At 66.3% G+C, this 11,963-nt stretch overlaps 2 protein-coding genes across 5 annotated transcripts; both read left to right on the top strand.

The window, feature by feature from the left end:
• The first annotated feature begins 2,822 nt into the window (after window positions 1-2,822).
• On the top strand, window positions 2,823-3,311 carry Rnf224 (ring finger protein 224). The gene has a single exon (XM_048349192.1). The coding sequence runs from the start codon at window positions 2,823-2,825 to the stop codon at window positions 3,309-3,311; it is 489 nt and encodes a 162-aa protein (XP_048205149.1).
• A 1,122-nt stretch (window positions 3,312-4,433) lies between these two features.
• Slc34a3 (solute carrier family 34 member 3) lies at window positions 4,434-10,551 on the top strand. 4 transcript variants are annotated; one of them, XM_048346703.1, is made up of 13 exons: window positions 4,434-4,842; window positions 5,499-5,620; window positions 5,861-5,935; window positions 6,371-6,499; window positions 6,579-6,722; window positions 6,809-6,920; window positions 7,005-7,200; window positions 7,346-7,435; window positions 7,560-7,638; window positions 8,184-8,346; window positions 8,416-8,537; window positions 8,608-8,732; window positions 10,056-10,551. In XM_048346703.1, exons 2-13 carry the CDS (start codon window positions 5,536-5,538, stop codon window positions 10,518-10,520), a joined length of 1,785 nt encoding a protein of 594 aa, XP_048202660.1. In that variant the 5' UTR covers window positions 4,434-4,842; window positions 5,499-5,535; the 3' UTR covers window positions 10,521-10,551. The 4 variants fall into 4 exon arrangements, with proteins under 4 accessions (XP_048202660.1, XP_048202668.1, XP_048202676.1 ...); XM_048346719.1 differs by having other exon boundaries at window positions 4,798-4,842; window positions 8,184-8,351; window positions 8,421-8,537; XM_048346694.1 differs by lacking the exon at window positions 4,434-4,842 and adding an exon at window positions 5,309-5,328 and having other exon boundaries at window positions 8,184-8,351; window positions 8,421-8,537.
• Window positions 10,552-11,963: the final 1,412 nt, after the last annotated feature.

Consider the following 11,963-nt stretch of genomic DNA (forward strand, 5'->3'; position numbering starts at 1 on the left):
GGTCTGCCCAGAGGCTCGTAAGCGGGACTACGCCCACCGCCCGGCCAGGCTTCCCTGCATTCCCTAGGGCTGAGCCGCACAACCCCCAACCACATGGCAGGAAGATGCCATGCATGGTCCAGGGGAGGCCCCAGGAACGCCTCTGGGAGGAGGGTCAGGTTGGCAGGACCGTGGTGGTGGGTGGGGCTGGGGCTGGCAGGTTTCAGGGAGTGGGAGATCAGGGTGGCAGGGCCCAGGCAGCCAGGACTGCGCCCTGCCTACTCTGAGTCACCCCAGTCTCAAGCAGGGTGTTTTTCTGGTTTTCTGCGGAACGTCTGATTGCCGCACATCCAGAGCTGTGCTGCTGGGGCTGGGCTCGCTGGAGGATGCCTGGACCAGGCCTGAAGACGTAGCAGGGAGTGGGCCGGAGGGAGGAGGGAGCGCAGGTGTCACCTCTCCATTTGTCCGAGAATTGTAGGGTAGCACGGGTGAGCAGTGGGATGCCAGGGTAGGGAGTTTGCTCAGAAGCTGGCTCCAGGTATTCTGCTCCCAGGGCAGGGCAGTGAGGCAGCACCACATGGAGGCGGAAACTGAGCTGGCCGTGCAGGACAGACGGGTCCTCCCGTGGCCAGCTCTCCACTGACGCATAGGGCTGGGCCGCACGCAGGGCTGGATGGTTCACGGCGTGTGGAGCTCCCGCGTGTGGGTGGGCAGGTCACAGCCCTGACTCCGCTCCATGGCCAGCCCCCACCCAGGCCAGCGTGGAACCTGTCTGACCCGTCCTGAGGGCAGAGTGCCAAGGGGGTGAGTTAGGAGCAGTGAGTGAGTGAGTTAGGGCCGTCCTGCCACCACTGCCTCCTGCGGCCTTCCTCCCAGCAGGGCTGAGTGGTCCCGGCTCCCTGCCAGGCTTCACAGTCCTGCCAGGCCCCCCAGCTAGGCGGGGCCCTCGGCCACCAGGCTCCCCTCGGGATCCACGTCCCTGAGCTGGCTGGGCTGGGCTGGAGGCCAATGGGGGCCCGGGCATACGGGGGATTGCCAGGCACAGTGTGTGAGCGCCCCCTGGGGGCCAAGGCGGTGCTGGGTAGAGAGGCCCATGCTGCCGTGCCAGAGCCCGCGGACCAGCAGGTGCCCTCAGCTCAGAGCTGGTTGGGCCTAGGCAGGGTTCCTGGGAAGTGATAGGCACGGTGCCACCCAGGCCTGGGCAGGAAACCTTAAGAGGAAGAGAGTGTGTGGTATGTGTGTCGGTGTGTGTGTATGTGTGCTGCCTCTGTGTGTGGTGTGAGTGCATGAGGAGTGTCGCGTGTGGTGTGCATGGGGGTGCCTGTATGTGTGCATGCGTGTTCCTGTGTGTGGTGTGAGTGCATGAAGCATGTCGCGTGTGGTGTGCATGGGGGTGCCTGTATGTGTGCATGCATGTGTGTTCCTGTGTGTGGTGTGAGTGCATGAAGCATGTCGCATGTGGTGTGCACGGGGGTGCCTGTGTGTTTGTGTGGTGTGTGCATGCCTGTGTGTGGTGTGTGTGCATGAGGCATGTTGTGTGTGGTGTGCATGGGGGTGCCTGTGTGTATATGTGTGCATGCACGTGTGCATGCCTGTGTGTGGTGTGTGCATGAAGCGTGTTGCATGTGGTGTGCATGGGGGTGCCTGTGTGCAGTGTGTGCACGCACGTGTGCGCGCCTGTGTGGAGCGTGTGTGGATGCACGTGTGCGCGCCTCTGTGCAGTGTGTGCACGCACGTGTGCACGCCTGTGTGGAGCGTGTGGATGCACGTGTGCGCGCCTGTGTGCAGTGTGTGCACGCACGTGTGCGCGCCTGTGTGGAGCGTGTGTGCACGCACGTGTGCACGCCTCTGTGTGCAGTGTGTGCACGCACGTGTGCATGCCTGTGTGGAGCGTGTGTGGATGCACGTGTGCGCGCCTCTGTGCAGTGTGTGCACGCACGTGTGCGCGCCTGTGTGGAGCGTGTGTGGATGCACGTGTGCGCGCCTGTGTGCAGTGTGTGCACGCACGTGTGCGCGCCTCTGTGTGCAGTGTGTGCACGCACGTGTGCGCGCCTCTGTGTGGAGCGTGTGTGCACGCACGTGTGCGCGCCTGTGTGGAGCGTGTGTGCACGCACGTGTGCGCGCCTCTATGTGCAGTGTGCACGCACGTGTGCGTGCCTGTGTGGAGCGTGTGTGCACGCACGTGTGCGCGCCTCTGTGTGGAGCGTGCGAGGCGTGCCGCGTGCGGTGTGCGTGGGGGCGCCCGTGTGTGTGTGTGTGTGTGTGTGTGTGTGTGTGGAGAGCGGGAAGGGCGTGAGTGCGGGTGAGCGGTGTGAGGAGGGGCGCGGGAGCAGAGGGAGGCCGGGGAGCCGCGGGCGGATGGGAGTCGGGGGCGCGGCGGAGCAGGGGAGGCCGGGCGGGGCCGGGCAGCGCCAGGCTCCCCTTATCTCCTGCCCAGATCCAGTTGCAGGCGCTTTGTGGCTGAAAGGGGAGCCCACGCCCGCTGCCGCAGCCGCCAGCTGCCTCCTGCGGCCTTGCCGGTGCGCGGGCAGTAACGCGAGCCCGGGGGGAGCCCCGGGGGGAGCCCCGGGAGGGAGCCCCGGGGGCTCCCGTCCGTCCCCGCCTCCCCTCCCCTCGCCGCTCTCAGGCCGGGCATGGCCTTCCCGAGAGCGGATGCAGGTAAGAGGGGCTCAGGAGAATTGCGGGGAGACGCCGGGCGGGGGTCCCGGACCTGGGCTCCCCTGCCCCGTGTGCGGGCGCCCCCCGCCCCCCCCCGTGGCGCTGGCTACCGGCTGGGGGGGGCGGCTGAGGACGGTCCCGGTGCGGGCGGGAGGCCCACGGCTCCCTTGCACGCGTGCGCTAGGATGCTGCGGCCCGAGGGCCCCCGAGCCCCGGAGGACGGGGCGGCGCCCCCGGCCCCCAGGAACGACTGCATCGTCTGCTACTCGGCCTACGACCTGTGCGCGCACCTGCCCCGCCGCCTCTACTGCGGCCACACCTTCTGCCAGGCGTGCGTGAGGCGGCTGGACGCCCCCGCGCACGAGCAGCGCTGGATCCCCTGCCCCCAGTGCCGGCAGAGCACGCCCACGCCGCGGGGCGGGCCGGCCATGCTGGACCTGGACCTGGCCGCCTTCCTGGCCGCCAGGGCCGAGCGGGAGCCGCCCCGCGCCGCGCCCGCGCCCCCGGCCCCCCTCAAGGGCAGCACCCCCGTCACTGAGCAGCCCGCGGGGAGCGGCCCCAGCCTGGGCCCCCAGCCCCGCTTCCCGCAGCCCGGACGCTGCTGCTGCCGCTGCTCGGGCTGCTCGGGCTGCGGGAGCCCTTGCTGGTGCCCCCCTGGCAGCCCCGAGGCGTGAGCCGGGGCCGCCCTCAGCCGCAGGTGGGGGCCGCCGCCTGCGCTCCCCTGCCCCAGGGCAGATGACCACGCACAGGGCCCCCGCGTCCGCCTGGCGCACGGATCCCGCCGGAACTGGGGACACCTCGGCCCACAGCCTACGGTCATGGGCGGTGGCCAGTGAGCCAGGAGACCCCACCGGGGGCTGGGGCTTCCCACTGTCCTGACCTGGATTCCCACCCCCGCCCCAGCCTGACCGAGGTGCTGCTTTCCACGTCGCCTCTGAGCCCGCCCAGGCCCGGGCTCAGCTCAGAGTATGTCTCCTAAAAGGCTCGGGCGGCAGCCAGAGAGGCCTGGCCCTGCCCCGTGGCGCCTGCGTGGATCTTCCCAGAGCAGCACCCTCTGACCTGCACAGACGTCCTGTGTATCTCATCCATTCACTCCCCAGTGGTCTCTGAGCCCCACTCCAGGAGGGGGTGCCCGGAGGCACAACGCCACCTCTTCAGCAGGCATCGAAGGAGAGCTCTGGGTGGACAGCTCTGAGGCCCAGGGAGGTGGTCACCTGCCAGAAACCTCAAGCCCCAGTTTCCTTCTGCCTTCCAGTAGCTACAGTATGGGTTGTTCTGGGGGGCCGATTTTGGACAACCCCCTAAGATGGGGTGGGGATATTCTGGAGCCCCTGGGAAGTGGGAAGGTGCTGGACAGCAAGGGAACAGGATGGAGAGGAAAGAATTTGCTGAGTGGACTCTGACAGCTGCCGCTGGGGCAAAGTCTCAGCTTACAGCGAGCACTGCAGGGGGCTGGGGTCAGCAGGGGCCTGGGAAACAGCCTGGCCCACCTCTGAAGTCAGGGAGGGTCTCTTACAAGCAACTGGTCAGGCCAGGACTCTGCTGGGGAGTCGCACAGGGGACTGAACGTGTGGCTTGCGGAAGGGCTCTTCCCTCCTTGCAGATGGAAACGTCAGGCCCAGGACCCCACTGCTGGCCTCTTCTGGGAGCCCTGCTGGGCCCAGCTCTACCCTGAACCTGGATCTGAACCTGCTGACCTCAGGGGCTGGGCACCTTTCCAGGCTCCCTGAGGAACCCTGTCCTCTCCGCTCCCCTGGTGCAAAGGGCTTCTCCCCTCCTGCCTGTCAGCCAGGTGACCCTGATAAGGTCTGCAAAAATCAGAGGCACACAAGGAGGCGGAGCCTTCTCACTGGGCTCCCGGGCAACCCCAGCGGGCAGCCCCTTCTGCCCAAGCCGCACCGAGTGTTACGACCCGCTGTGGACAGGGCGCCCAGTCCTGCCGTGCCCCTGGCCTGACACGAGGCCCGCCTCACTCCAAGATGGTTGCTTTGGGGCTTGGAGCATCTAGCCTTAGGGTGGCGGGGTCTGGACAAGGCCCCAGGGTCCCGGGGACCAGGTCCCTGAGTCCCCTCAGGGGCCTCAGCTCCTGGGTAAACATTAATGGGGCTCCATACACAGTGATCATGTGGGCACCGGGCAGATCCCTGGCCCTCAGCTGCTCCCGCTGAGCCTCCTCTTTGCCGCTACCCCTCACCACCCACGCAGGTAGGAGCTCCTAGAATCAGACCGGGGCCCAGGGAAGCCAGGGTGAGTGGCCACCAGGCCCAGGGCTTGGGCCCCATCCATCGGGGGAGGGGAGACACAAAGGATCCTTGAGGGGGGCTGGGGCCCCGAGCCCCCCCCCCCAGCCCTGGGCTGGAGTCAGGGTAGAGGCCTGAGGTGGCCATCCATGCCCAGACCCCGTGGGCTAGGTGGGCTGGGGCCCCTGAGCCCCACCCCTGCTCCTCATTCTCAGAGAAGTAGAGTCCTAATCAAGCTGAGTAGTCATCTTGATATCAAATGCCAAAGTCCATGCTGGGTCCATCCACAAAGTCCCCAGTTATATCTGATAGGAGAGGTCCCAGCCACTTCCAGCCTGCACCCCAGAACTCGGTGCCTGGGCACCAGCCAGGACCGGCAAGGCAGCCAGATTCCAGGGCCCTTGACTCTGCCTCCTCAAACAAGACTGGACTCTGCTGGCAGCTGTCTGAGGTCGCTGTAGCCATACCCCGTGGAGGGGGGGGGGGTGCAGGGGCCTGCAAGGGTGGGCCGCTGAGGTCTCAGCCGCTGAGGTCTCAGCAGAAAGGACCTGACCTGAGATCAGCCTGTTGGCAGGGTGGAAATGGCATAGGCGGCTTCTCTCCTGTGCTTCCTCCCGGCAGATCTGCCTCAGGCTTGGCCTCCCCCTGCCATCCATCCATGCCGAACTCCCCAGCTGGTGGTCAGCTCCCCCTCCCCACTCTGAGCACGGTTGACTTGGTGGACTCGAGTCTGAGAAGTACAGGTACCAGGAGCCCCAGCCTTGATGTGCTATGGGGCAGGGCTTGCTTGTGAAAGGGGGGGGAGGAAGGGGGGGTCCTGACAACTCTGGTTAGAACCAAATGTTCTAGAGGCCCTCTGCCCCTGACTTCCAGCTTCTGTCCTCCATCCCAAGCCCCTAAGACACCCCCCTGCAATCTCCTGCTTTCTTTTGTCCCTTCCTGGGGGGTGCCGGCCACAGCCCCACCTTACCTGACCTCTGCAGGGAGCTCTGACTCTGCCGGGGGCCTGGAGGAGGGGGACACAGCCCCCCAGCGGAAGGACACCGGCCAGCTGAAAGGTAGGGCTGTGGTGTACAGGTCAGCAGGCAAACGACTCTCCAGGTTTTCCAAGAAAGTACACAGCGGGGCTTGCTGGAACTCTCCCCGTGGAAACTCACCCCCAGGACCGAGTCCTGAGCTGGGCTGGAAGCCCCCTGCCCTTCCTCCCCCACCCCCTGCTGGCTGCTCCGTTTCCAGGAGGCCGGGTGGGCTTTGTCACGCCACCACGGTGGGCACAAGGAATGGGGACAGAAAGGGGACCCAGTTCTTGACATGGGGCGCTTAAGGTTGGTAAACTGGGTGCTGCCCAGTGAGGCAGAAGAAAGCTGCAGTACTCTGCCCGAGAAGTGACCAGAAACAAACAAACAAACGAAAAACACCCTGCACCTCCTCGGTGGGGGACAGAGAAGGGAGAGCCTTGGGCAATGCTGGGACGGCCTTGTCTGTGTCCGCAGAGTTCAGCACGGCCAGCAGGCTGTCCCAGGTGGCCGTCGGCTTCCTTAAGGTCTGCGGGCTCCTAGGCAGCCTCTACTTCTTCATCTGCTCCCTGGATATCCTCAGCTCTGCCTTCCAGCTGCTGGGCAGTGAGTGACCAGGTGCACGCGGGGTGGGGGCTGGCAGCCAGCTTTCTTCGGCCTCACTGCACCTCCGTCCTGGGTGTAGGCAAAATGGCCGGAGACATCTTCAAGGACAATGTGGTGCTGTCCAACCCTGTGGCTGGCCTGGTCATCGGCGTGCTGGTCACAGTCCTTGTGCAGAGCTCTAGCACATCCTCCTCCATTGTGGTCAGCATGGTGGCCTCCAAATGTGAGTGTGCCTCCCTTCCCCAGCGTGAAGTGGGGGGATGGGCAGCCGATGCACCCCTCCAGTGCTGACCGTCCAGGTGTCCCTAGTGCTGACCGTCCGGGCGTCCGTGCCTATCATTATGGGAGTCAATGTGGGCACGTCCATCACCAGCACTCTGGTCTCAATGGCCCAGTCTGGGGACCGAGATGAGTTTCGGAGGTAAGCGGGGACCGGAGGGCCAGGCCTGGGGTCACCTCAGCCGAGGCCAAGGCCACCCTGACGGCCGGTCCTCTGTGGCCCCAGGGCCTTCAGTGGCTCTGCTGTTCACGGCATCTTCAACTGGCTCACGGTGCTGGTCCTGCTGCCCCTGGAGAGTGCCACGGCAGTGCTGGAGAGGCTGAGTGAGCTGACCCTGCGAGCCGCCCACCTTCAGCCTGGCCAGCAGGCCCCCAACATCCTCAAGGCGCTGACCCAGCCTCTCACACACCTCATTGTGCAGGTGAGGGGGCCTCCCATCGCCCACCCCCTGGCAGGACCCCCAGGTGGGTCAGGGAAGAGGCAGCCTGGGTGGGCGGGTCCGTCTGACTGTGGGCATCGGAGCCTCTGGGGGGCCCGGCACACGACCGATCCCCTCTGTCCACCAGCTGGACAGCACCGCCGTCATCGGCTCCGCGACCGGCAACGCCACCAACCACAGCCTCATTAAGCAATGGTGCGGCATCAGGGTGGAGACGGTGAGGTGCCTCTGACCCCAGCCCTTCATTTGCCCTCTGACCTGCTGTTTGCCCCACCCACCCTTGAGCCCTGGGCCTCTGCCTGGACGCAGCCTGTCCTGAGTTGTCCCTGGTCCTGACTCAGGGAGACAGTGAAGAGTGTGACGCCTCCGGCTTCTGCCCTGAGAGAAACAGCACAGCCTTCCCTGAGGACAAGCTGCCCTGTGAGGCTCAGACCGCCCTGCACCGGCCCAGACCACCCCTACACCAGCACACCGCACCCCTACACCAGCACACCGCACCCCTACACCAGCACACGCCACCCCTACACCAGCACACCGCACCCCCCTACACCAGCACACAGCACCCCTACACCAGCACACAGCACCCCTACACCAGCACACGCCACCCCTACACCAGCACACTGCACCCCTACACCAGCACACGCCACCCTTACACCAGCACACTGCACACCTACACCAGCCCAGACCACCCCTACACCAGCACACCGCACCCCTACACCAGCACACCACACCTCTACACCAGCACACCGCACCCCTACACCAGCACACCCCACCCCTACACCAGCACACCGCACCCCTACACCAGCACACGCCACCCCTACACCAGCACACCCCACCCCTACACCAGCACACCGCACCCCTACACCAGCACACGCCACCCCTACACCAGCACACGCCACCCCTATCTTAACCTTCAAATCACATTGAGGTCACCCACGTGCCCTGTCCTCCTTGTCCTGCCACAGGCCGTCATCTGTTCGTGAACTCAGCACTCTCAGACCTGGCTGTGGGCTTCATCCTTCTGGCAGGCTCCCTGCTGGTGCTCTGCACCTGTCTGGTCCTGATCGTCAAGCTACTCAATTCCCTGCTACGTGGCCAAATAGCTGGGGCAGTGAGGACTGTCATCAACGCAGGTTGGAGGGGCCCCAGGCTGGGCAGAGGGCGGGGAGAGGTCTGGGGATGACCTTGCCCCTGCCTTGCAGACTTTCCCTTTCCCTTTGGCTGGCTGAGTGGCTACCTGGCCATCCTGGTGGGGGCCGGCCTGACTTTCCTGCTCCAGAGCAGCAGCATCTTTACAGCAGCTGTTGTGCCACTCATGGGTGAGCTCAGGTGGGCCAGGGACCGGGGTGGCGTGGGGCTGGGACTCTGTGGTGACCCCTTGCTCCCTAGGAGTTGGGGTGATCACCTTGGACTGCGCATACCCCCTCTTCCTGGGCTCCAACATTGGTACCACCACCACGGCTCTGCTGGCTGCCCTGGCTAGCCCTGCAGACATGCTGCTCTTTGCAGTCCAGGTACTGTCCTAGGCCCCTTCCCTGCCCAAGGACCCTCCTCCTACTTCAAACACAGCCCAGGATGTCCACAGCCCAAGCTGTCCCCGAAAACAGGCCTCTCACAGCCCAGCCCCTGCTCTTTTCTGACACTGGTTTTGTAGCATGGCCCAGGGCTGCCCACGGCCCTCTGCCCCTTTTTCTTTGGCAGAGCTCCCAGCCTCCTCTGAGGAATGTCCCCTCTGTCTCTGTGTCCTAGGCCAGGGTGTGTGTGTGTGTGTGTGTGTGTGTGTGTGTGTGTGTGTGTGTGTGTGTGTGCGCGCGCCATTCCTGGGACTTCCCTAACTGAACTTTTTTGCTCAAGGCTAGTGCTTTACCACAGCTCCACTTCAGCTTTCTTTGGTGGTTAATTGGAGATAAGTGTCTTGTGAACTTCCGTGCCCTGGCTGGCTTTGAACTGCAATCTTCAGATCTCAGCCTCCTGTATGCTTACGATTACAAATGCAAGCCACCAGTTCCGGGCTCTAGTCCTTTTTTTTTTTTTTTTTGCTGGTCCTTGGACTCAGGGCCCCTGGCTTCTTTATGCTCAAGGCTAGCACTCTGCCACTTGAACCACAGCGCCACTTCTGGCCGTTTTCTATCTATGTGGTGCTGGGTAATCGAACCCAGGGCTTCATGTATACCAGGCAAGCACTTTTACCACTAGACCACATCCCCAGCCCTCTAGTCCAGTTGTGATTCTGTTTCCAGAGAGCTTTCTTCTGAATGCCCAGCTGTGTCCTGCTCCCAGTTCCATTAATGCTACTGGCTCTCTAAAGCGCCCCATCTTAGGCCCACTGCCCTGGTTCTGGCTTCTCTCTGCTGGGTTGGAACCCAGACAGGCTCAGCTACTGAAATCCCAGACCCAGCTAGGCTGTTGCTCCTAGGAAATGAGGAGCCTCGCCCTGTGCACCTCCTCACCTGTCTAATTGTTCTCCTTGTCTCTGTCCCACCCCGTCCACCTCCAGTGCAGGATACTGCTCCACACACTCCAATGGTGCCCACCGTTTGAGGGCCCGTACGTCCTGCACATGTGGCCTTGGCCTCCTCTCCCTTATCCCTTGTCACCAGCAGGGACCCATCATAACACAGGATGGGTGCTGGTCAGGCTCTTGCTTTCTGAACTGCATATGGAGAGCTGTGGCCAGAATCTACCAGGCGGCCCATCTCAGCCACTGACTGAGCAGGTCACGCCAGATAAGCTTCAGACTGGAGACAGGGAGGAGTAAAAGGGTGCCTGGATGCGCCCATATCATCTGGCCAAGTGCTTATCTCCCCCCCCCAACCCCCGTCCTCCTTGCCTACCAGGTTGCTCTCATCCACTTCTTCTTCAACCTGGCCGGCATCCTGTTGTGGTACATGGTGCCCGTCCTGAGGCTGCCCATCCCCCTGGCCCAGCGCTTCGGGGACCTGACGGCCCGGTACCGCTGGGTGGCCGTTGCTTATCTGCTGCTGGCCTTCCTGCTGTTGCCCCTGGCCGTGTTTGGGCTCTCCCTGGCAGGGGCCGTCGTGCTGGCGGCGGTGGGGGGGCCCCTGGTGGGCCTGGCGCTGCTCATCATCCTGGTGAACGTCCTGCAGGGGCGCCGGCCTTCGTGGCTGCCCCCCTGCCTCCGGTCCTGGGGCTGGCTGCCCCTGTGGCTGCGTTCTCTGGAGCCCTGGGACGGCCTGGTGACCCGCTGCTGCCCCACCGGGGCCTGCAGGCCCCAGGACCCTGCCGTCAAGGAGGCTCACTGCTTCGAGAACCCCGAGGTGCTGGCCTCGCAGCCGCTGTGAGGGTGGGCGGCCCGGGGGCGCGGGCGGCCAGCCCCTGGGGGTCGCGGGGGGCCCTGGGCGCGCGCACGCGGAGCTGGGAGCCCCGCCTCCAATAAACGAGGCTGGTACCGAGTGGTGGTCTTCCTGCCTGCCCAGGGGCCGGAGGCGGAGGCGGGCCCGGGGCGAAGTCACCGACCGGCCGGAGCGCTGGGTGGGGCCCAGGCCAGCGGACCGAGAACTCCCGCCAGGCGGAGCTCCGCCCCACCCGCCCCGCCCCGCCCCGCCCCGCCGGGCACCGCCCCTCTGAGCACAGTCCCGCCCCGCCCCGCCCCGCCGAGCATAGCCCCGCCTCTCCGAACACAGCCCCGCCCCTCCGAGCCCCGCCCCGCCCCTCTGAGCACAGTCCCGCTCCGCCCCGCCCCGCCGAGCATAGCCCCGCCCCGCCCTGCCGAGCCCCGCCCCTCCGAATACAGCCCCGCCCCTCCGAGCCCCGCCCCGCCCCGCCGAGCCTCGCCTCGCCCCGCCGGGCACCGCCCCTCTGAGCACAGTCCCGCCCCGCCCCGCCGGGCACCGCCCCACCGAGCATAGCCCCGCCCCGCTCCACCCCGCCCTGCCGAGCCCCGCCCCGCCCCGCAGGGCACTGTCCCGCCGCGCATAGCCCCGCCCCTCCGAACACAGCCCCACCCCGCCCCGTACCACACTCCCCGCCCCGCCGAGCACCGCTCCGCCCCGCCCCGCCCCGCCGAGCACAGTCCCGCTCCACTCGGCCCGCTCCACCCCACCCAGCCGAGCACCGCTCCGCCCCGCCCCGGACCACACTCCCCGCCCCGCCGAGCACCGCTCCGCCCCGCCCCGGACCACACTCCCCGCCCCGCCGAGCCCTGCCCCGTCCCGCCCCGCCGAGTCCCGCCCTTCCGTACACCACACTCCCCGCCCCGCCGAGCCCCGCCCCGCCGAGCCCCGCTCTGCCCCGCCCCCCCCACCCCGCCCCCAGAGCACTCCCTGCAAGGGCCCCGCCCCGTCCCCCCGCCCGCGGAGAACCGCAGGGCCCACCTCCGCACCCGCTGGGCGGTGCCCTCACGCAGCTCCCGCTCTGGCCCGGACGGCTGGAGGGGCCTGGGGCACAGCCCAGGGCGATGTCCTGACGGGGCAGGGTGGGGACGCGTGACAGGGCCACCCCTGTCCCCACGGGCCCTGGGCTCAGCGGGGACCTCGCTGCCAGTCCAGGCTGCGACCCCCAGGGCGGCGCGTGAGCTGGGACCCCCAGGGCGGTGCGGGTGGGTGGCTGGTTCCGGGTCCACAGCCTGGAATCTTGCCTGGGGGTGCCGAGCCGTTCACGGGCCCCGGGGGGCCCCCTCCTTGGCGCTTTGGGCGGACGACGGTGGCCTGGCCGGCCAGCAGAGGGAACACGAGGTCCCGGCACCTGGGCGCCAGGGAGGACACGGTCGGGTGGCCGCTGCAGGC

Source organism: Perognathus longimembris, chromosome 1, assembly GCF_023159225.1.
Source record: "Perognathus longimembris pacificus isolate PPM17 chromosome 1, ASM2315922v1, whole genome shotgun sequence".
In the NCBI taxonomy this organism is placed as follows: Eukaryota; Metazoa; Chordata; class Mammalia; order Rodentia; family Heteromyidae; genus Perognathus; species Perognathus longimembris.